General features: G+C 39.4%; 3 protein-coding genes across 5 annotated transcripts; 2 read left to right on the forward strand and 1 right to left on the reverse strand.

Annotated features, from left to right (window-relative positions):
* The first annotated feature begins 310 nt into the window (after nt 1-310).
* On the forward strand, nt 311-5,068 carry LOC117773918 (15-hydroxyprostaglandin dehydrogenase [NAD(+)]-like). The gene is made up of 7 exons (XM_034605768.1): nt 311-477; nt 1,473-1,596; nt 2,379-2,485; nt 2,755-2,851; nt 3,140-3,216; nt 3,799-3,956; nt 4,734-5,068. Exons 1-7 carry the CDS (start codon nt 385-387, stop codon nt 4,870-4,872), a joined length of 795 nt encoding a protein of 264 aa, XP_034461659.1. The 5' UTR covers nt 311-384; the 3' UTR covers nt 4,873-5,068.
* Nucleotides 5,069-6,381: 1,313 nt separating this feature from the next.
* LOC117773919 (15-hydroxyprostaglandin dehydrogenase [NAD(+)]-like) lies at nt 6,382-11,789 on the reverse strand. 2 transcript variants are annotated; one of them, XM_034605770.1, is made up of 8 exons: nt 11,652-11,789; nt 9,709-9,806; nt 9,460-9,583; nt 8,288-8,394; nt 8,011-8,107; nt 7,119-7,195; nt 6,832-6,986; nt 6,382-6,680 (listed from the first exon to the last, which is right to left on the reverse strand). In XM_034605770.1, the coding sequence occupies exons 2-8, from the start codon at nt 9,799-9,801 to the stop codon at nt 6,560-6,562; spliced, it is 774 nt and encodes a 257-aa protein (XP_034461661.1). In that variant the 5' UTR covers nt 9,802-9,806; nt 11,652-11,789; the 3' UTR covers nt 6,382-6,559. The 2 variants fall into 2 exon arrangements, with proteins under 2 accessions (XP_034461661.1, XP_034461660.1); XM_034605769.1 differs by lacking the exon at nt 11,652-11,789 and having other exon boundaries at nt 9,709-9,957.
* Nucleotides 11,686-21,081, forward strand: znf346 (zinc finger protein 346). 2 transcript variants are annotated; one of them, XM_034605765.1, is made up of 7 exons: nt 11,686-11,801; nt 13,965-14,068; nt 14,657-14,749; nt 16,571-16,715; nt 17,034-17,288; nt 17,482-17,581; nt 17,926-21,081. In XM_034605765.1, exons 1-7 carry the CDS (start codon nt 11,744-11,746, stop codon nt 18,227-18,229), a joined length of 1,059 nt encoding a protein of 352 aa, XP_034461656.1. In that variant the 5' UTR covers nt 11,686-11,743; the 3' UTR covers nt 18,230-21,081. The 2 variants fall into 2 exon arrangements, with proteins under 2 accessions (XP_034461656.1, XP_034461657.1); XM_034605766.1 differs by having other exon boundaries at nt 17,037-17,288.
* The last annotated feature ends 220 nt before the right edge of the window (nt 21,082-21,301 follow it).

The following is a 21,301-nucleotide window of genomic DNA, read 5'->3' on the forward strand; positions in this document are numbered from 1 at the left end:
CTGTGCAGGTGCAGCGCCCAGAAGACTCTGCAGTAAGTTGCCTTGAAAGTTTGAGTTTTCCTAACCTTTCCATTTGTTGCAGTGAACTTTGACCTCACACCTCATTCTGTCTTTATGAAAAACTTTTTCTCATTACTTTTTTCCTGAAGTGCAACTTGCCATGTGAAGCTGTTTCACATATGCTGCACCACAGAATATTGAGCAATTGATTTGATGGCCTTTCTTGATCCCTCCTTGGCAGCTTGCTCAGATACGTCACACACTCCCCCTCCAGATGGGTGGACTCAGAGTGAGTTTAAAGGCACACTGGCTCGTCTGACTTCACCACTTTCCTGCAGGGATCCTACAGCTGACGTCCTTCTCTGTCAGTACCCAACAGCTGAAATGGCTCTTAATGGTAAAAACGCGGTGGTGACCGGGGCAGTGATGGGAATAGGAAAAGCAATAGCAGAGATTCTTCTGCAAAATGGTGCCAAGGTAAAGTTTTGTCAATTTCTAAAAAGAATTTCTAATCTAAACTGTTGGTTTGCTGCATGATCTGTAATGTAATAGAGACCAAATCCTGTACAGAAATATTTACCCTCAGCCACCATGTGTTTAAATATTTAGTGGTGTTTCAGCTGGTGGGCATGCTGTGGCAACAATGTTCAGATACATAACTGATTAACTTTTCTGATAACTCACAGAATGAGGACATGCGTCAGGGTGGCTTGAGGACATATCTCTGTTACTGTGTGACCAACAAACAGTGTTGGGAAAGGAGCATGGTTACACAATTTTCTCCAACATGGAAACCACTGATGGAGAGACGGGGCTAAAAATGTTCTTCTTGCGTCCATCCTGATAGTTGCATTTGCTTTGCAAACTGTTACGCTTCCTTTTTGAGAATGAAGCGATTAAATTGAGCCTATATGGAAGATAAAATATGGAAGAAGACTGTCCCCCAGCTGTGGCTAAAACTGCACATGAAAGATTCCTGGCTCTAGAGAAGGCAGTGGCCCAACTTATAACCCACAAATAGCAATTAACCTGTTGGGTCTGTGTGTCGCACCAGTACCTGTCTCGTGCATGTCCCAGATGCTTCCTTGGGACAACATGCCTATACACGACAGTTATGACGTTAATGACTAATGCCTGTGGCCTCTGGCTTCATGATGGAAAGGGGAGGTGGCTCTACGCTGAACCAGTAACAGCTGGATTGCTGCTTCTCTGACCAGGATGCAACATGGTATGCTGGTTGGTCGTTGTTTTGGGTCTTTTGAACATTTTAATGTCTTTACCTGTCTATGACCTGTCAATACAACACAGTACAATTCAACAGCACCATAAACCACAGCCTCCAGAATGATCATGAAGATGAATCAAAACATATTTTTAACAGAAACGTGCATTTATTTGTTTGCTGTGTCTGGATAAGAAAACCGCCGCTTTAGATAAGTGGAGCTTGTAAACTGACTCCCCCTCACCTGCAGGTAGCTCTCCTGGACGTGAATGAAACAGCAGCAAAGGGTTTAATGGAAACCCTCATTAAACAGTATGGAAAAGAGAAAGTTTTCTTCCAGAAGTGCGACGTGGAATCAGAGGAGGATATTAAAGGTAACACACACACACACACACACACACACACACACACACACACACACACACACACACACACACACACACACACAGTTTAGGATTTTTCAAAAATTGTGGTCCTGAAAGCAGCTGGACTTACTGAATGAAATACATGCCCAGAAACACATGAGGTGAATCATCCCACCCACAATTTGTGTTTTCTTTTGTGACCAAAGATTCCAGTCAACAGATGTTTTTTCTCACGAACGTGGGACCGTTTTGTGCTGCGTCTGTAAGGGGGGTGTTTGATTCCAGTTTGAGAACAACTACAATGCATGTTAGCTTGAGGTTTAAAGTTACATGAACAATAGCTGTTGAGCAATTTGTTTTAGTGAATAAGGGCTGCAGCCACCAAATATCCTTAATTATGTTCTTATTATAAACACACCCACTGATTATTTTCCTGTTGTTTTAGAACAGTAAGCATTTTCATCAGGAGAATTCTTCTTTTGTCCGACATATTGTTCAAAATATAAAATTTGTTTTACTATCAGGAAAAGTGTGAAAACAAGAATATATCCAAGCGTGAAAAGCTAGAAGCAGTCCAAATCTTTTTGACATAAAAAATTACTTAAAGTGAGAATTCAAAATTAATTAATATAATTAATCATAATTAAGGATTTTTATATATCAACAAATTAGTTTCAGCTTTACAGTGAACGGTGTCACTTACTATGTAAAGAGGCTGTATAAGAGGAGGAGCTCAACTTGGTTGTGAAATTGAAAGATAACTTCTCACTGGTTTTTTTCCTGCTCTCAAGCTGGCCTGAAGAAAGCTGCAGAAACCTTCGGAGGGATAGACATCCTGTGCAACAATGCCGGTATCCTCAATGAGGGCTCTTGGGAGAAAATGGTCTCCATAAACCTTGTAAGAGGCAGAAACAGCAACATACACACTGGTTGTTATTATGGTTTATTTACTTTGGTGTACTGGAATGCACCACTCCCACAGGGGAAATGACACCACAACCTACAATGTTTTTCCAAAGTCCAAAGTCCAAAGTCTACATCTGTACTGCAGCAAACGTGCAAACCTAACTTGTGCTTCCTCTGTTTAGTTTCACAACATCTGGACAGAATAAAAGATATCCGCTGTTACAGTGGACACCAAAATAAAACTTGTGCTCTGTGTTGCAGATGGGCATCATCCGGGGGACTTACCTGGGTCTGGAGCACATGAACAAGTTGACAGGAGGTCGGGGAGGGGTAATCGTCAACACAGCATCTATGGCAGGTAAGGTCCGCGTCTTCAGACATTTCATGTCAGAATTAGAAGAATAAGCTATTTCTTTTTAAAAACACACTAACAACGCGCTAAAACAGGATTAAAGCTTTTCAGGAATAAGATAAGATAATATAACATATCTTAAAATCTTAAAAAGCACCCCAAATCATCGTTTAATTAATTTTCATAGACATAAGAAAAAATATGGACAGCAATTCTGTGCAGCCTCATAACTCGTGATTTATCAACTGGACATTTTTAACCTTAATATGAACTGATAAGATTCATATCCTACAGGAATTGGCCCCCTTCCGAGCTGTCCGGTCTATACAGCTGTCAAGCATGGAGTGGTCGGCTTCACTCGCGCCATAGCGGTAAGAAAGACTTTCTGTTTATTGTAATTATTCATTTATTTCAAATAGAGTTTTGTAGGTTCATGTAACATTTGCTTCAAAACAAAATACAATTATAAGAATTTATTTTATGATGGAGTGAAAGAAGAGGAAGAAAACTATTTACACTGTCACAGTTTCATGCACTTGATAAATATTGGCACATTTTTTAAATTCACAATTACTAAGTAATGTAGTGACTAGCTGAAGATGAAAGTGAAACATTATCAACAAATGAGAAGATGCTTTTCACAGAAGCTAGTGTAGAACAAAAGCAGCGCTAAAAGTGTAACGAATATTATACAATAGGGAGAGAATATGGTAACGTCACCTTGAGACTGCTGAATGTGAAACTCAATGGTTTAACCCTAACCCTAACCCTGGTTTGGTATGGTCTTCTGTCCCCAACAGACAATAAAGAATCAATAAATGCAGCTTTAAGAACTTTGTATGAATGTGTGAACAAAGAAAAATAAAAAAAATAATGTAATAATCTGTTTTCTTTGGTGCTCATATTACACTTACATGAACAGCTGAAGTCTAATTGTGTGGTTCTTTGTCTAGGCTGCCTCTACCTTATTAGGCTATGGCATACGGTCCAACGTGCTTTGCCCAGCTTTCGTCCAAACCGACCTCTTCTCCAACATCCCCAAACAACTGGGAAGATTCTCCGAACTCTGCCTTGAAACCCAACAATTAGTTGAACGTTTGGGGGTTTTAAAGTGAGTCTTTGCTTTTGTACTTTTGCGCAAGTTGATACTTAGTCTATGCCTATGAAATTATTTCCAACGTTTTTCCTATTATGCGAGTTAGTATGGTGATTGTAAAGCGGCTAATGTTGAAAATAACATTTCACCATATCTAGCTCCAAAATGTTTTTTAAAAGTGGGGTGTATTTTTGAAAGTCACATTTTTTTAAACCAGATTTACAATATTTGTGAACTTCGTCATATTTAACATATATAATGTCAATGTTAAATATACATATTAAATGTTGCAGCTAAATATCAAATGTCAAACCTAAATGTTGAATCTGCATCTAAATGTTGAATGTAAATCTAAGTGTGGAATCTAAATTTAAACCTTGAGTCTTCATCTAAATATAAATTCAAAATCTAATTAATAAATTGAATTCTAAAAGTAAATATTAAATTGAATTCTAAAAGTATGGAAATGCTAAATGTAAACTTCAATATTAAATGTAAATGTTAAATGAGAAACCTTAATGTCAAATGACAAACCCAAATGTTGAAATCAAATTTAAATTTTTACATACAATTTTTATTTTAATATTGAATCTAAATCTAAATGTTAGATGTAAATATTACATTTTAAATCTAAATGTTAAATGTTTAATCTAATAGCTAACAATAAACCTCTAAAAAAAATTACATTCATCATTTAGATTTAGCCTTTGATACTCCAAGTAGATTATCATGCTCATGTATGATAACACGAACACGGATATTCACTGATGTCCCTGTACCTTTTTGTTTCAGAGTGTCTGAGGTTGCTGAGGCTCTCCTCGAGCTGGTGACAGATGAGACAAAGAATGGTCAGGCTCTGCTGGTCCTCCCAACAGATGAAGAAGGGAAAGGAGGAAAGTCATACATAACTTTCCCTACATTCCTGCAGTAGCTCTTGACAGGGACAAACTACATGGTTCTCAAATGTGCACAATAAAGAAATGAATCCATTATAATAAAGAATTCAACCAATGGGGAAGTAAATATATTGTTGATTAATGTAATATATTGTTCAAGTTTAAACTGTGAGCTTTTTCCCTCTGTGCTGATAGCAACTGTGAGCAGAGGATAAATGACAACCTGGAAAACATGTTTGTCAATTCATCATAAATACATCTGCTACAGTGTGTAGTCCAAAGCTGGAAAAGTCAATTTTTCAGTTCATTTGGTTTGTAACATCTGGGCGTTTGTCTCTACTATCTACGTTGGCTAAGCAAGATAATCTATTTAGGTAAATGATTCAGATTACAATGACAGTACACGCCATGTCTTACTTCCCTTTTCTCCCTAACCCAGTGAATAACCCGATTTCCTTGTTTTTCACTGGGTTAGTGAGAAAAGGGAAGTTAGACATAATTGGTAAGATGCCAAGAGAGTGGCAATGATAAGGGAATTTGTGACTGTCCAAGAGTTCTGTGTTCACTCATTGGATCCTACTCAATGTAGTACTTAGTCTGATCTGACAGACTTAAAAATTTCACGGACTATATTATTATTACTAGATTATTAGTGGAAAGTAGTTGGTCCAAACGTTGGTCCACAAATGACAGAATTTAGTTTTTTGGAGTCTGCTGCTGTTGCTTATAAAACAGTTTGCCTATTAACTGCAAGAAACTTAATGCCTACTGTCAGTACATCAGGGTTAACTGTGTTGGTTATGGCCGTGAGGAGCAAGCTCTGGATAAAGGATCGTGTCGTGGCTCAGGGCTGTGACGCTCTGGGAAGCCAGAGTCAAAGAGGACTTCGGAGGCGCTGTCACTGTCTGCAGGGTTATAACCATGATCTGAACTGTACTCAGAGATGCTGCAGTCATCCTCTGAGCAGTCTAGTGACTGGTAATATGTCTGGGCCAGAATTTCAGAGTATGGCTTCCTCCAGCTTCTACTGTGGGAATGCCTATCTCTGGGAAGTTGGCGGACATGGCGGTTACGCTCAGTGTCGCTACACTGCCTTTTGTCACCTCCCTTTGGGCAGTTGTGTGTATTTGACACCTTGGTGTTTGTGTTGACAGGCTCAGTTGCACCTACTATAGCCTTCGAAGTGAAAAACAACAGTAGAAGAGAATTCCTCTACTAGTGCTTGACGGAGCTCTGTGTAGTAATCTGTGACACTGAAAGGTAGATTCTGAATGAACTTGTGAACAGCTGTAGAGCTGGTTTTCCACACAAGTTAAACCTTCTCTCTTTCTGTTAAATTTGCAGGGCTTTCTTATTAGCCGTTTGAACCTCCTGGAGGAGATGAGCTTTTTGCGCTCCTATTCTAGAGCTGCTTTAGATTATTAGGCAAGGTTGGTTTAATATCAGGTAATAAATGAATACATTTATAAATATGAGCACAGTAGGGTTATAATGAGTATTATCTTTATTCATACAGACATTTTAATAACACAATTACAAAGAGCAGATAATAACAAAAATAATAAAATCCTTCATTCAAAATAAAACAGACAGGTGTGTTGGTAATAAAATAGTGAACTAGGATTGATAAAAGACATAAGATATGAAGAGGTGTTTTAAGAAGTGATTTAAAAGGTGTCAATGAGTCTGTGACACAGGTATGATGTTTGACGTTGCCATGACCTACTGGGTTAATGGGGGGAATGTCCTGTATTTCTTGAAATTGGGTGTCACCACGAGGGCCTCTCCATTCTTCGTCGCATCCATCACCAGCTCCAGAAAACACTCAGCTACCTCAGACACACTGAAATAAAAGGTACAGAGAATCCCAAGTGCTTAATTTGAATCAAGAGAGGCGGACTCTGCCAGGAACAATAAAAACTACTATATAGAGAGATAATTACTGACTGTAAAAAATTCTGCCCATAACACTTATCTTCCATAAAAACACTTACTTTAACACCCCTTTGTCTGCATATTTTGTAATTGTATCAGCCAGATGGGAGAATTGTCCTAATCTGTCTAACATGTGAGTGGAGAGATCGGTTTGGACCAAGCTTGGGCAAAGGGCGTTGAAACGTATGCCGTAGCCAGAGGCAGTAGAAGCAGCCTGGTAAAAACACACATACATACACACAGTTAGTCATCAGCTGCTCAGGGGCACAGGGTAAAATACAAGCAACAAAGTAAAATGAAAGTAAAGATAGTGTATTTTTCGTTAACAGAAGAAGTCCTTCTTTACCGCCATGGCTTGAGTGAAGCCAACCACTCCGTACTTGGTGGCCGTGTAGACAGGACAGCACGCGAATGGACCAAGACCTGTAAGTTATCGGTTATATCAGTCATCAGCAGGGAGGATATTTTCCCAGAAACTTTCAAAATCCTGACAATAATAGGGATGAACAAAATCATTTCCTGCTCCCCAATTTTCCTTTTAATCCCTGAAATATTGTTTAGCAGTGGTGAACCAGCACCAAACAGCTTTGTTCATTATGCGTGGTCAGCGTGATATCTCCGAAATAGGAATCCTTTTATATTTAGCACAAACATTCACTTGGACTCAAAAAAGAGCTGATCAGATTTTGGTGCCTGGGGGTCAAAGGTCAAGGTCACAGTGACCTAACAAAACACATTTTTGGCGTCTTGAACCCAACATCTCTGGAACACCTTGAGGAAATTTCTTCAAATTCGGTACAGATTCACCCGGAGTCAAAGATGAACTGATTGTGCTTTAGCAGTTGAAGATCAGAGGTCACTGCGATCTTACACATTACATTTAGCATAAACATTCACTGCAGCTCAAGGAGAAACTTATTAGACTTAGGGTGGTCAGAGTTCAAAAACCTTATTTGCCTCATGAGAGTGAAATCAGGAGAGAATCAATTTAAATTTGGCCTAAATGTTTACTTAGACTTACAGATTAACTGATTAGATATTGTTGGTCAAACGTCAAAAGTCACTGTGACCTCATATGAGTCTGAAGAAAAAAACTTAGTATCTAGACGGAAACTGCACTGGATGGCGGAGGCATACAACCACAGCGTGGTAATTCTAGTTTCTTTACTTTTCTGTCTGTAGACTTGAGAACATAGAAAGAAAAAGATAAAGCTAACACAATGCATCTTGGGCCATACCTGCAATGGATGCAATGTTGACGATGACTCCTCCACGACCTCCAGTCAACTTGTTCATGAGCTCCAAAGCCAGGTAAGTCCCCCTGATAACACCCACCTACACCAGATGATCACTTTGTTGTTGAGTTTTACAACAGAAAACACAACAAAACATATTTCTCCTTCTGTCCTCATCAAACAAGTGATAGTAATTACACAGCAGAAATTAGGAGTTTTGCCTGATTGAAGATTTTATAAATAATAATCTGAAGGATGACATCAGATTGTAAATTCTTACGAGGTTTATGGAAACACTTTTCTCCCATGTGCCCTCATCAAAGATGCCAGCGTTGTTGCACAGGATGTCCACTCCTCCAAAGGTTTGCACAGTTTTCTGAAATGCAGCTTGACAGCAGAAAAATAAAGTTGATGGTTAAACCTCACTATCTCCACTGAGGAAGTTATGTTTTCACTGATGTCTCTTTGTTTGTTTTGTTAACAAATTTACACAAAACTAGGTGGGAGGGCCAAGAAAGAACCCATTGCATTTTAGCACAGATCTGGACAAAAGGGCTTTTTTTGGACATTTTTACCATTTCTCATGGATCTTGATGAAAAAAAACCTGGCACATTCTGGGGACTGATATCTATGAGTGAGTGAAATTTGGCGCAGAATATTGTGACATCTAGTGGTGACGTTGCATGTTGCAGCTGAATACCCCTCACCTCACCCTCCTCTTCCAAACACGAAAGAGAACCTGTGGTAGCCTTCAGTTGTCGTAAAAACCCAAAAGGTGTTTAGTTTGTCCAGTCTGAGCTACTGTAAAACATATAGTGGCCTCTGTAGAGAGGACCCACTCCCGATGAAAATATAATTTAAATATAAAGGGCTCATTCTAGGGTAAAGAAAACAACAATTTGTACAATTTAGATGATTACACACTAGTGAAAACATCACTAGGATTATTTCATATTGAATTTATGCCATTAAATCCCTATTACCTAAATCTTACACACTGAACCTTTAAAGACTTATTTTTATAGGTGTGCTTTCTCCTAGTTCTGATCTTACCATCTATTTAAATCATCTTATAATGTTTTACTAGATCTTGTTTTTACTCTTTTCTCATTTGTAATATTTTTCTTCTGTAGCGGTGCTCTATTGCCGGTTGATCTTCAAAATTGCCATTAATAGTTTCTTATTGTTTGCTTTTTAACAGTTTCCTCTTGTTTGCCTTCATTTTTTCATTTTTAACATGTGGAGCACATTGTAACTGTGTTTTGAAAGGTGCTATATAAGTTGATCATTATTTTCATTATTATTATCAATGTGTCCTATCTTTATTTTCTCTGCTGTCCTTAGGTGTCCGACGTCTCTATCTCAATTAAGTAACTGATTAATCATTACCATGGTAACAATGATAGATGAGACCTCTTTCCTGTAAGTGTGTGTGTGTTTGTGTGTGTTACCTTTGAGCTGCTCCTCTGACTCCACGTTACAGTTCAGGAACAGGGTTCTCTCTCGTCCGTGCTGTTTGTCGAGGGATTCCTTTAAACTCTTCCCTGCATTTTCGTTCACATCCAGGAGGACTACCTGTGCAGGCGGAGCTCAGTCAGGGAGCATGTTTTTTCATGGCTGCATTTTCCGACTGTTTGCATAGATCGGCTAAAATATACAGTGTTTAGGCTGGCTGGACAAAATGCAGACACAGATCTTACCGTAGCACCGTTTTGTAAAAGTATCTCCGTTATCGCTTTTCCTATTCCCAGTGCTGCTCCAGTTACTACCGCGATTTTACCATTCAAAGCCATTTCACCTGTTCAAATAAAAGAGAAGGAGGAGGTCAGCTGTAGGATTCCTGGGAAATATATATGAGCAATAAATCCAGAGGTGTGCTTTTATATTGACAGAGAAGAACACAACACGCATGTCAAAACCAGCCGACAAGGAGGGTACAATATTTGCAGATATTAAACTGTCCTGAGTTCAACATCAACATCATTCAAAGGTTAAAAGATAGCAGTAGTGAGTAAATTAATGAATTCCAATGTAACTCATCAACCTTTTCCATTGCTATATTTGACAGTGACAATTGTTGTGCCATAATGCATTAAACGTGATACCATAAAATGGTGTGCCTTTCGGCATTCAATAAATTTGGTTATCAAAATAAAATATAAAATATTAATATTTTATTATTAATATTAAATAATTACTTTAATTGATTAAAGTTACCTCGGGGCACCACCCTTCAAAGGAAGGGAAAAGACAGCCAATTTATTGATGTCAAGTCTCATAAAGGTACTAACTACAAATTTGGAACTCTGATTAACAATTAAATTAATAACTATAACCAAAATTACCATATAGATAGTTAGCTAAGTTGAAAGATATGGAGTTCTTGACAGTGTAGAGGTTGGCAAAATTCACTTATGCAACATTAATAAAAAAACATTTGTGAAAGAAAAACATTTATTATGAATATAATAAAGTATAAAAACACAGTGACCAATGGGAGTTGAAACCTGTGTCCCGGGGGGGGGGAGTTGATGCCCTCTGGGAGACTGAGTTCCTTGCTCTGGTTTTTGATGGGCCCTGGGAGACTGAGTCCTGGAGGGACATGCTGCTTCAGGCTTTGATGGCACATGTAGGCCGAAGTGTGTTTTCACAAAAAACCATGGCCCAACACAATGTTGATTCTGACATGGACAATGGCATCGGCCTTGATCACCAAAAGGTCTATTGACGTCTTCGTCTGTGTTTTCTATGCATGTGGCACCGCTTTTTCATACTGAGATATATGAATCCTTCTTGTTTTGTTTTTTAATTTTTGCATCTGCCATGTATTAGAAATGTCATCAACACACCCACTCGCTCGCGGTGAATCCTTCGGAGGATCTCCTGTTGTGTTCTTACTACTGACAGGAGAAATTCCGGAGAAGGTCCAGAACTCCTCACTTGGACATTTCTCACATACAGACCCTCCGGAGAATGTCCAGGGATTATCTGGAGAACAGTGCATGTCTGAAAGCAGGTTGCGTTGGAGCAGTGACCGACCAGGACATCCGACTCCAGTAACAGTACAAGGACTTGAAGAAGAAGTAACACAGAGCTGAATTATAAATCGTTCACTTTGAAAAGTTTTTAACTTGGGACTGAAGATTGTGTCGATTGCTTAACACACCTCTGAAATAGCCGATAAATTAAGAAAATAACATGGGTTAAGTAAATCAAACTAACCCAAACCACACATGTGAAAGGCGATAAAGCCCATTCAGTTTCAATTAAAAGAAAATCGAATATCAAATCTTCATTGCAGATAAACCAGGTGGGATGAACGCAAAGACTCTTTATAAAAAGCTCTGCCCATAAACAATAAAAAGTGACTGTATATTGTGGAACTTGTTGAGGAGGACTCACTAATGACAAGAAATAACTCAGCAGCTGCACTAGTGTCCTTAAAGTATGACAAATGAAAGTAGTGGAGTAAAATGTTCCCTGACACTGTTTTATTATTCTATCTGATGTTTTTTGGATTAATATAACTGAGATAGGTCTGCTGCATTTCACTGTGGCACATGTGTATGTATGTACTTCACATACTGGTGTGTAGTTTATCACCTTGTTTGGCCAAACGACTTCCGCATTCTTGGGTTCTAACCTGTGGGCGTGTCGCAGCGCGGACGCACACAGGAAGTCCTCGGAAGTGCTGCACAAGCTCAGTGATCCGCCGCTGGTTTGTATGTAGATGTTATGGCCGTCGCGATGCAGACGGGGGACGTTCCCTACTTTCCTTCGGGTCTGGCGGAGGGTATGGCCTGTTTCTAACCTCTTTCTCCATGCTGCGCCACACGGTGTCGGCGAGCCGGTCAAAGCCGAGACGCGTCTGTGCGTAAAAAAAGCCAGTGGCGTTGCTAATTTTCCGCGAGCTAGCTGTAGCCGGCAGCGCGGCTTGAGCGCGCGCAGCGGGTTTGTTAATCTATGCTAAGCTAACCGTAGCCGCTGCTGCTCCAAGGTCGAGGAGAGCACGTCTGCATCGGATTCAGTGTCCGAGTGGCTGTGTTCAATCCCCGTGGCCGTGGACCAGTGGAGACTGGGGGAGGCATGTTTGGGTTGGCTGCAGCAGACATGCCACGCTTTAGCTCAGACGGGGGTTGCACTAGAATCACGCTTTATCTCGTGTAGCTAGTGTTTTTTTTTTAAATTCCTTATGAAGTTTTAGATGTCAACCCATGAGCTTAACTGCGTAGTTTGAGTCGTCTCAGTTGTCATCAGCCTTGTTCGAGTGGATCCTCCGTTTCTAGTTCACATTTATGTTACTACTACATCAAATGTGATGGGGACAGTGATGACAACACAAAGTGCACAACAAAACATCATGCAAGTTCATAAAGGGTCTGTGGCTTTAGACAGATCAGATATCAACTCTCCATGATGTTGTCCTTCCCTGATTTAAGGCTACATCACCTCACACACACACACACACACACAATGCTCCACTACTCCCATTGAATCAAAACAAATGGCTGTGAAAAGAGCTGAAGTCTTACGCATCCTACAAAGATCGTCTAAAATGGCCTGGACAAAATCATTGGTGCTTCTTAGAGGTGGTGGAAACTAAGTAGGCTGTAGTATTTCCAGTACACTATTGTCTTCAGTTGGTGTTACAGTTGTCCTCAAGCTGATAATCATTTAGGCTTTTTAGATGGAGAAAAGTGCCTGTTTGCTGTTTGGTATCATTCTGTGCATCTCACTAAACATGGACTAAAGAAAGCAGAGGGTCGTTCATCATCATCTCCAGTTAGCTGGATGTTCCTGTCCCTCAGTTGCTAATATACCCTCCTTGGACGAAGCTGCAAGAGGAAAACTTGCTAGGTTGGATAGGTCCTCGGACAAACTACAGCTACTGGCTGCCTGTGGCCAATAATCTGTCCCACAAGACCATTGACCATGATCATTTTTTATTTCACCATATTGGACTAACACAGAAATTCCTGGTGCCACACGTGCTGGTCTCCGTCATGGCAACAACATTCATATAATCACTTCCTCTTTAGCAATTTCTCCACAAAGTCAAAGCACAGCAATCACGCACACAATAACAAGTGACAGTATATTGTAGAACCGTTTGAGGAGGGATCCTCCAACAGGAAAATGACCCAACACGTTCATAAAGAAGTAGCATAGGATGGATGAGAGGAAAACACTGGACCAATTTGAAGTTCTTACCTGCTATGAATCGCAATCTACATTCAACTTAGCATCTATGAAAACAGCTGAAACCCAGTCAGGATTAGTAACCCATCCAAACCAGTGGAGTTTGTAAGTGTAGAATTAAAAGCTGTAGAAAGACCATTGCAGTGATTTCCTCAGTTAGGTGTTCTTAGGGGAAAAGCCCCAATAGTTTTGTCCATGCCCTTTGTATTTCTTGTATTATTCAAAATAATACAGTAAGAAGTCCTAAGCAAGCTGCCATCTTTGAATAAATCTGTACCACACCTATGTATGAATGACATATTCCACATCTGTTAAAACCATGGTAGATGTGACCTATACTTAATAAGGCTGATACAAACCAACTTGGCAACTAAAGACATCATGATATGTCCTACAAAGTACTGAGTGATGGAAATTTAATCTTCCAACATGATTGTCTTAATCATATCTGTATTATATCTACACAAATCATTTTTGTCGATGCATCAAGGTAAATTCATTCTTTAGACGGTACGAGGCACCAACAATGGCTGAGACTCGCAGTCAGGCTTGAAATATGCTTGGCTCACAAATGTCTACACAGGCATTAACATGTGCGCACAGTGGATAAGATGCTCTTATGTTCTTGTTTCTGAAAATAGTTGTTTGGATGAATTCTTGTTTAAACTGTTGCCATGGAGCGTTTTTTCCTTTTTAAAATTTGCATTTTCCCAGAAGATGTAACCTGATTTGAAATCTGCCCTTCCTCCATCTGCAGTAAATAGGATGATAACGGAGAACGGTGACCTGTTTTCTGACTCCCAGTGTAAAGTCTGCAACGCTGTCCTCAATTCGCAGTCTCAGAAGTTGACCCATTATCAGGTCAGTGAGCCCATTTGACTATTTATGAACTTCATGGAAAACATTGACTAGAAATTCTACAGTGTTATCCTTCTATACATTTTTGCTGCTTATCCAGGTAATGTTTGATAATATTGTAACATACAGCAGGAAAGGACTGACAGACAAATGCTTTAAATGCCAAAGGATTTCTGTATTTGGCAAAACTTCCATTTTATTTAATTTTCCTTTTTTTGTTTTCATTTGATATTTAAAAATGATTGAGAAACTGGTATGACATTTAATTATTTGTGATTTTAAAAGTGCTGAAGTTTTACTCAATAAACAGTGCAGAAAAACTAAAATTCACAAATGTTTTCACAAGTAAACAATAGAACATTTCTATAAGGAGTTAGCTTAGCATGGGCATGTAGAAATGTTTGTCTAGGGCATGTTCTATAAACTAAACTGCAGCCATGAGTAAAATTTGTTATCTTGTTCAGGACAGAAAACAACAACCTACTCATCAGCCACAAAAATCTACTTCTTGAAGATGGGTTTCATGCTGTGGATTGCGGTGCTGTTGTTTGTCGTCCACTTTGTGATAAACGTTTGTGCTTCTCTTTTCAGAGCAAGAAACATGCCAACAGACTGCGACGTTATCTTTCCAGCCCAAACGGAGAGGAGCCAGCGGAAAAAAAGTTAAAGACGACATCTGAAAGTGTGAGTAAGGACGTTTTCAAGCCAAATCCAAACAGCCAAAAAATCCTCAAACTAACATGAAGAAAAGTGATCGGTGAATGAAAAAATATAGGCACATGGGTAAATCATCAATTTTGTGTTTTTTGAAATGACACATTAAAAATGCATCTTTCTTCAAATGTTCATGAAAAAGTGTGCAAACGTTTGGGTTCTGTACTAAGTCGGTGCTTTGTGAGTTTGCTGAACTGGTTTTCTTTTGTTTTCTTTTGACTTTTAAGTTTTTTTCAGTACTGTTGTGCCATAATGCATCAAACGTGATACCATAAAATGGTGTGCCTTTCGGCATTCAATAAATTTGGTTATCAAAATAAAATATTAGATATTAATATTTTATTATTAATATTAAATAATAACTTTAATTGATTAAAGTTACCTCGGGGCACCACCCTTCAAAGGAAGGGAAAAGATAGACTTAATCAATAAATATTGATTAAGTCTCATAGATTAAGGTTCTAACTACAAATTTTGGAACTCTGATTAACAATTAAATTAATAACTATAACCAAAATTACCATATAGATAGTTAGCTAAGTTGAAAGATATGGGGTTCTTGACAGTGTAGAGGTTGGCGAAATTCACTTATGTAACATTAATAAAAAACATTTATTATGAATATAATAAAGTATAAAAACACAAATTACTAACGGTCTAATTGCTAAACAAAGATAGGTATGTGTGTATACATGTGTGTGTGTCTGTGTGAGTCAGCGTGCTTTCAAGATGGTGGCTGGCCAAAGAGATAACACCCGTCCCCCACCTATTGGAATGTTTACGACCTGTAGAGCTAATGAGGTGAAGAGTTATGCGTGTGTCTGTGTGTGTGACAAATTAGAGGAAGTTACTAGATTGGATGCAACGAAAGACTGAAGAGCATAACAGACTAACATTACTTTCTCAATAACTTGTACCCAAAATATCACAACACCACAAATCAAACTTATAAACCTCACACAGAATCGAATAAACAGTCTTGCTTAGCCTAGTATAATTATTAAGCCCAGTTGTGTTACCAGTCCGTGGAAAGGAAGTTGCTGTGCAGTTCGCAGTTTTGTGTCGTCTTGCTGGTTTCGGTTGAGCGGTATAGCTCAGTTGCTGGCTGAAGTTTTCCTGCAGGACATCGCATCGCTGCTAGGACGTTGGTAGAGCTTGGAGGGCGAGGAGGTTTCCTTGGTGAGATGAGCTGGAAGCTGCACCTTTGTGCTCCTCTCGAAGAGTTGGATGGGAAGAGAAGATGTGAGCTGGAGAAGAGGCTCCACAGCCTTCCCTCCTGTAGAAGGATTGTAGGAAGAGGCAGGAACTGGCTCGACAGCCTTCTCTCCTTGGAGGGAGGGTAGAAAGAAGACTCGACAGCCTTCTCTCCGTTGAGGGAGTTTAGAAAGAGAGCTCCTGGCTCAACAGCCTTCTCTCCTTGGAGGGAGTTTAGAGAGAGATCGAGAAGCTGGAGAACTTAGCTTATATTGGCCCGGTGACCTCACAGGTCATGGGGTCCAGAGTGACCAATGGGAGTTGAAACCTGTGTCCCTGGGGGGGGTTTCCACCCCTCTGTGTGAAGTTGATGCCCTCTGGGACATTGAGTTCCTTGCTCTGGTTTTTAATGGCCCCTGGGAGACGGAGTCCTGGAGGGACATGCTGCTTCCGGCTTTGATGGCACATGTAGGCCGAAGTGTGGTTTCACACAAAACCATGGCCCAACAGTACAGTTAAACTTTATCTAATGTAAACACACAGTTTAGACTTTTTGTGGCCATAAAGGATTAATGTTCCTGCATGTGACTTTTTCAGGAGGACTGTAACAACGGAGATCGCTATAAGGCGTGTCATATATGTAACATGACATTCTCTGCTCCTGTGGTGGCCGAGTCTCACTACAACGGCAAAATTCACGCCAAGAACCTGAGGCTGAAGGCAGTCGGTCCCCACCCCCCAGGTATGTGGGATTGTATTCAGAACCCCTTTACCCTCCATTATCTTTATCCGTTTTGTACATTGCTTTTACACTGAAAATAGAGAATAGTCAAATTAAAAACTTTATTTATTTGTGTGCTCCAGATTGAAGCACTTTAGTTTTTTCTTTTACTTTCTTTTACTTCACAGTTTTTCTTTTATCGGAGTATCTTATTTCAGCACGACTTTATCATTTACGTGTTTTTCAATTTGTTGTATCTAACTTGATGTTTGTAAAGTACGACACAATTTAACTTTAACAACCTTTTTTAGAATTGTTTTTGTTGTATCGCCTCTTCAGCAGTCGCCTTCCAAACTGCACCAACGGCTCAGCCCAAGAAGAAACCTGCAGATGATGTGATCGCTGTGGCGGCGACGGGCGGCGGCAACAACAACAATGACAACAACAACGACAACCCAGACCGTTTTTGCTCCAACTGCCAGGCCTCCTTCAACAACCCACTCATGGCCCAGCAGCACTACGTGGGCAAGAAGCATCGAAAACAGATGACCAAGCTCAAACTGATGGAGACGTACGGTCCCTCCACAGCACCAGGTCAGAGCGCAGAGTCAGGAATTCATCAAGCTGCATTTGGAGAACTGCCATTTTAATCGCTCCACTTACAGAAGTCATCTCTCCTGTGAAGATAAATAATGAATTATGTAATAATTCTCAATTCTTCTATATTATGTGGTGAGATTTAGACGTAGAGAGTTTATGAAGATTTACTTTTCTCTTCTGTCTACAGGTTCAACACTAAAGGGCTACCCATGTACCGTCTGCAAGATTGAACTGAACTCGGTGGAGCAGTACCAGTCTCATATCAGTGGTTCAAAACATAAGAACCAGTACGTATAACACTTTATTTTTTCCTTTTAAAGAGAAGAAATTCCAGTAAATTACACAGAATTGCTTTACTGCTTCACATTAAATTCTTTATTTCTGTACTACGTATGTGTTAATTTTAGTTTTGACCCCCAAAATCAGTATCTAGTGAGGTATTCCACATACAACGTGATTTTGTCTGACAAGTGAAATCTGATGGAAAGTGTAGTTTAGGAATCTGCTTCACACTGGAGCATCCTGCTGGTGACAATTATATGCGGTTTGGGCCAAATTCAAACAGGCTACCTTTAAAATGTTTCATTTCTTAACAATAAAATAACGATGTCTTAAATGTTTTTTTTCTAAGAATAAAGAAGTCAGGCCAGAGCACTACAGAAAACCTACCAGCAGTAGAACAATCGCACGGAGGCAACAACCAGGTCGCCAGCGGAGACGGAGACCAATACACTGCCGAAGATGACCAGTTTGCCCCTGTGGACGACCAGTATGCTGCTGGAAATGACCAGTATGCCCCTGGAAATGACCAGTATGCCCCTGGAAATGACGCTGGAGATGACCGTTACGCTTTCGGGGATGACCAGTACACAGGCGAAGTAAACCAGTACACCCCTGAGGACACGCTGTACTCAGAGGAATACCAGTTCTCCTAAGGCTGGACTGGGTCATGACGGCTGAGGTTTCAGTCAGGACTTGGAATGACACACAGCAACCAGCCCCTTTAACACATTAACCAACCATCACCATCCACGGACCTCCAGCTCCAGTCTGTTCTCAGTAGGTGTTCCCAGGGAGAGTCATCTAAAGCGTGGGTTTGATTCCCAAAATTACCCCGTGGTTTAAAGTCCTTTTGCGTTCTCAGCTGGAACAGCTGAATGTTTTTATTGTTAGTTAGTTTTCTCATATTGAAAAAAGTTTGTGGTGCAATGATGGTAAGAAGTTACACCCTTCACCATGTGATAATGGATTCAGATGTGATCCACCTACGGTCACAATGAAGAATGTTTGTGAGGGTTCATCTCAGCCTCTCTTTGAAAATAATATACTGACTGAAACCCATTCTGCATATGTACATTATGGCTGAGTATCATCTGAAATATGTCAATACTGATGCTGTTTTTATTTTCAGTACTTCAGTGCTGCTGTCAGACACATTTCAGGTGAGGTTTGAAACTCAGCCATGGTGTACACATATATATATATATATATATATATATATATATATATATATATATATATATATATATATATATATATGTATGACAATAGGAAGTCTAACTGCACTTATTAAACTTGACTCAAAGTTTGGTTTGATGCATTAGTCACATACATTAATGTCATTTAATTGTTCAGCGTTTACTAACATCTAATCAACACTAACAAAAGTACATTTCAAGGTGAGTACAGTTGGTTTACATCTCCAGTGAATGTATTTGAAACATCACCTCAGTTCTCTGCTTCCTTTATGTTTGACTATTTCTGGCCCTGAAGATGGAAAGGACGTAAAGTCAAAAGCCAGATCAGTCACTGTAGCAGGTGTGATAATGTCATTGCTGTCTACACATGGAAAAACTTTCAAAGGCTTTCTGTCAAGACAAATCTGTTTCAAATCCTTCTTCTAAATGCCAAGAAAGGTTTCTGTTTTTATAGATTTTTCTTTATATTTGAAGCTAAAATATCCGGACGTTGTTTGTTGTTTTTGTATTGAATTGTTGTTATTGTTTTGTGTAAATCACTGAGTCACACATGGTTGTTTCATTAGTTATCTATAATGTGACAATCTAGACGAGGCTGATTCTTCTCTGGACGTCCAGAACTCCTCTCAGTTTAGCCGTTTTTATTATTTGCTGCTTCTTATTGTTATTTGTATTATTTCTGTGGGTAAAAAGTTGGATCTTTTTCTGCTCACCAGAAGTAATTGTGACATTGGAAATCTTTATCAGACGTTCATTTACTTAAAGATACAGATGTCAGGGGAACGGTTTCAGGCCGTCGCCCACTAAGCTGCTAGAACCTAAATTTCATCCTCTACGCCTTCAAAAAGCGGCCAATGATTGTCAAAAGTGACAAAAACTATTTTCCAGAGGTTAATGTAATTTTCTTTAAACATTAGTTTTAATTTTCAGGCATCTGGAGAGTTTGAGTTACAAAATGGAGATTAAAGGGATATTCTTGAAGAATATTAACAGCATCCTCCCATTTCAAACGCAGTGGACATATAAAAGTTCTGGGTTCATGCTAATATAAGCTGTTTTATACTGTTTGAGTTATATTCTTGGTTTTATGAAGGGTGTAAGATTTTTTTAACACTTTCCCCTTGGAGCTTGTCCGCAATGGGGCTCTATACACTTCAGCGGAGACTAATAGATGCTTTCTGAGCTCTGTCATTGGTGTCAATAGCAGAGGTTTTCAAAGAGGGATGTCAAATTAGGAAGTGATGTCAACATAACAAGAGCTGCTTTCTGTTTCAAATCTGTTTGTCCTCATAAAAAGACGATTGTTTTAATGTTTTAGTATTGAATGTTTTCAGTGCCCATGTTTGGATGTAATTTATACCAAGAGGGCTCATACATACTGTATAGCACATTATGTACAAAAGACAAATGGTCATTTTATTTTCATCCTCATTCTTTGTGTGTTCTGTGTTTTGTGGTATAAGATTCACTTTCGGTATGTTACGTTCACTAAAAGAAAAAATGTTGTGAAGATGTTCATCGAGTAAAGAAATGTTTTACCAGAGTTTGTTTATTATGTTTTTCCTTCAACACCAGATAGTGAACAGTAGATTTCTGTTGAAACATGTTTTTCAGTGTGAACAGAAGGGCTGATTGTAGTTTATTGCAGATGCACAGATGATGGCTGCAAATAAATATATCAACTGATAAGCAAAAAGGAATAAGTGCACAGAAATACCAGCAATGTATAGGTAGTTTAGAAAGTGACACCTTTACTTTACAGCACAGACTCTTCTGTCTGTATATACAGGGTTTCTGTAGAGTCTTAAAATGTCTTATGTCTTCAAAGTGCAGGCAGTGATCCAGAGTCCCAGACTAAACAGCTCTCTTGCAGAAGGATTCATCAAACATACATTTATCCCCAAAAATAAATCTGTGATGTCAAAGAGCTCCATCTCTCTAGTTTTCTTCTATTTCTGCTGTTTGACTCAGCAACTGTGTGTTTTCTAAGCACAACAGCAAAACTCAGGGAATCACTTTTGTGTTTCCAAGGTGAAGATCTCCATTCTCACAGTCAGGTGTCTGTTGTAGTAAAGTTCACCACCAACAGTGTCAGTAGCAGTGTTGCTGCCTGTGGGTCATGTGTCTGTGCCTTTGAGAATGTCACCTGCCTGAATGCACTGCACCGACTCATACATATCTGGCTTTTGATGACAATAGTTTGCTTCCAACTTTTGTAGTTAGAGTCTGGGCTAGACCTTGACCTCATTCAACATGGCAACACCTCCATAAAGAGATTTAGAAGTCAAATAACTGCAGCCAGGTTCCAAGACCTTGTTGAAACTTCCCAGAATTCTTCCCAGAGACTGTTGCAAGCAGCTGTGTTTCTCTAGTGTTCACTGATCACATGAGGGTGACACGATGTCCGTCTCAAATTATTTGCTGAGAAATAAATTCAATAAAACAAGAGAAGGAAACTGACATACTTGTCCAAGCTGTGACCACAAAACGAAAAGTTGTCGAACTTTCAAATGATCATTGAGCCTCGAA

This window comes from Hippoglossus hippoglossus, chromosome 14, assembly GCF_009819705.1.
Source record: "Hippoglossus hippoglossus isolate fHipHip1 chromosome 14, fHipHip1.pri, whole genome shotgun sequence".
Lineage (NCBI taxonomy): Eukaryota > Metazoa > Chordata > Actinopteri > Pleuronectiformes > Pleuronectidae > Hippoglossus > Hippoglossus hippoglossus.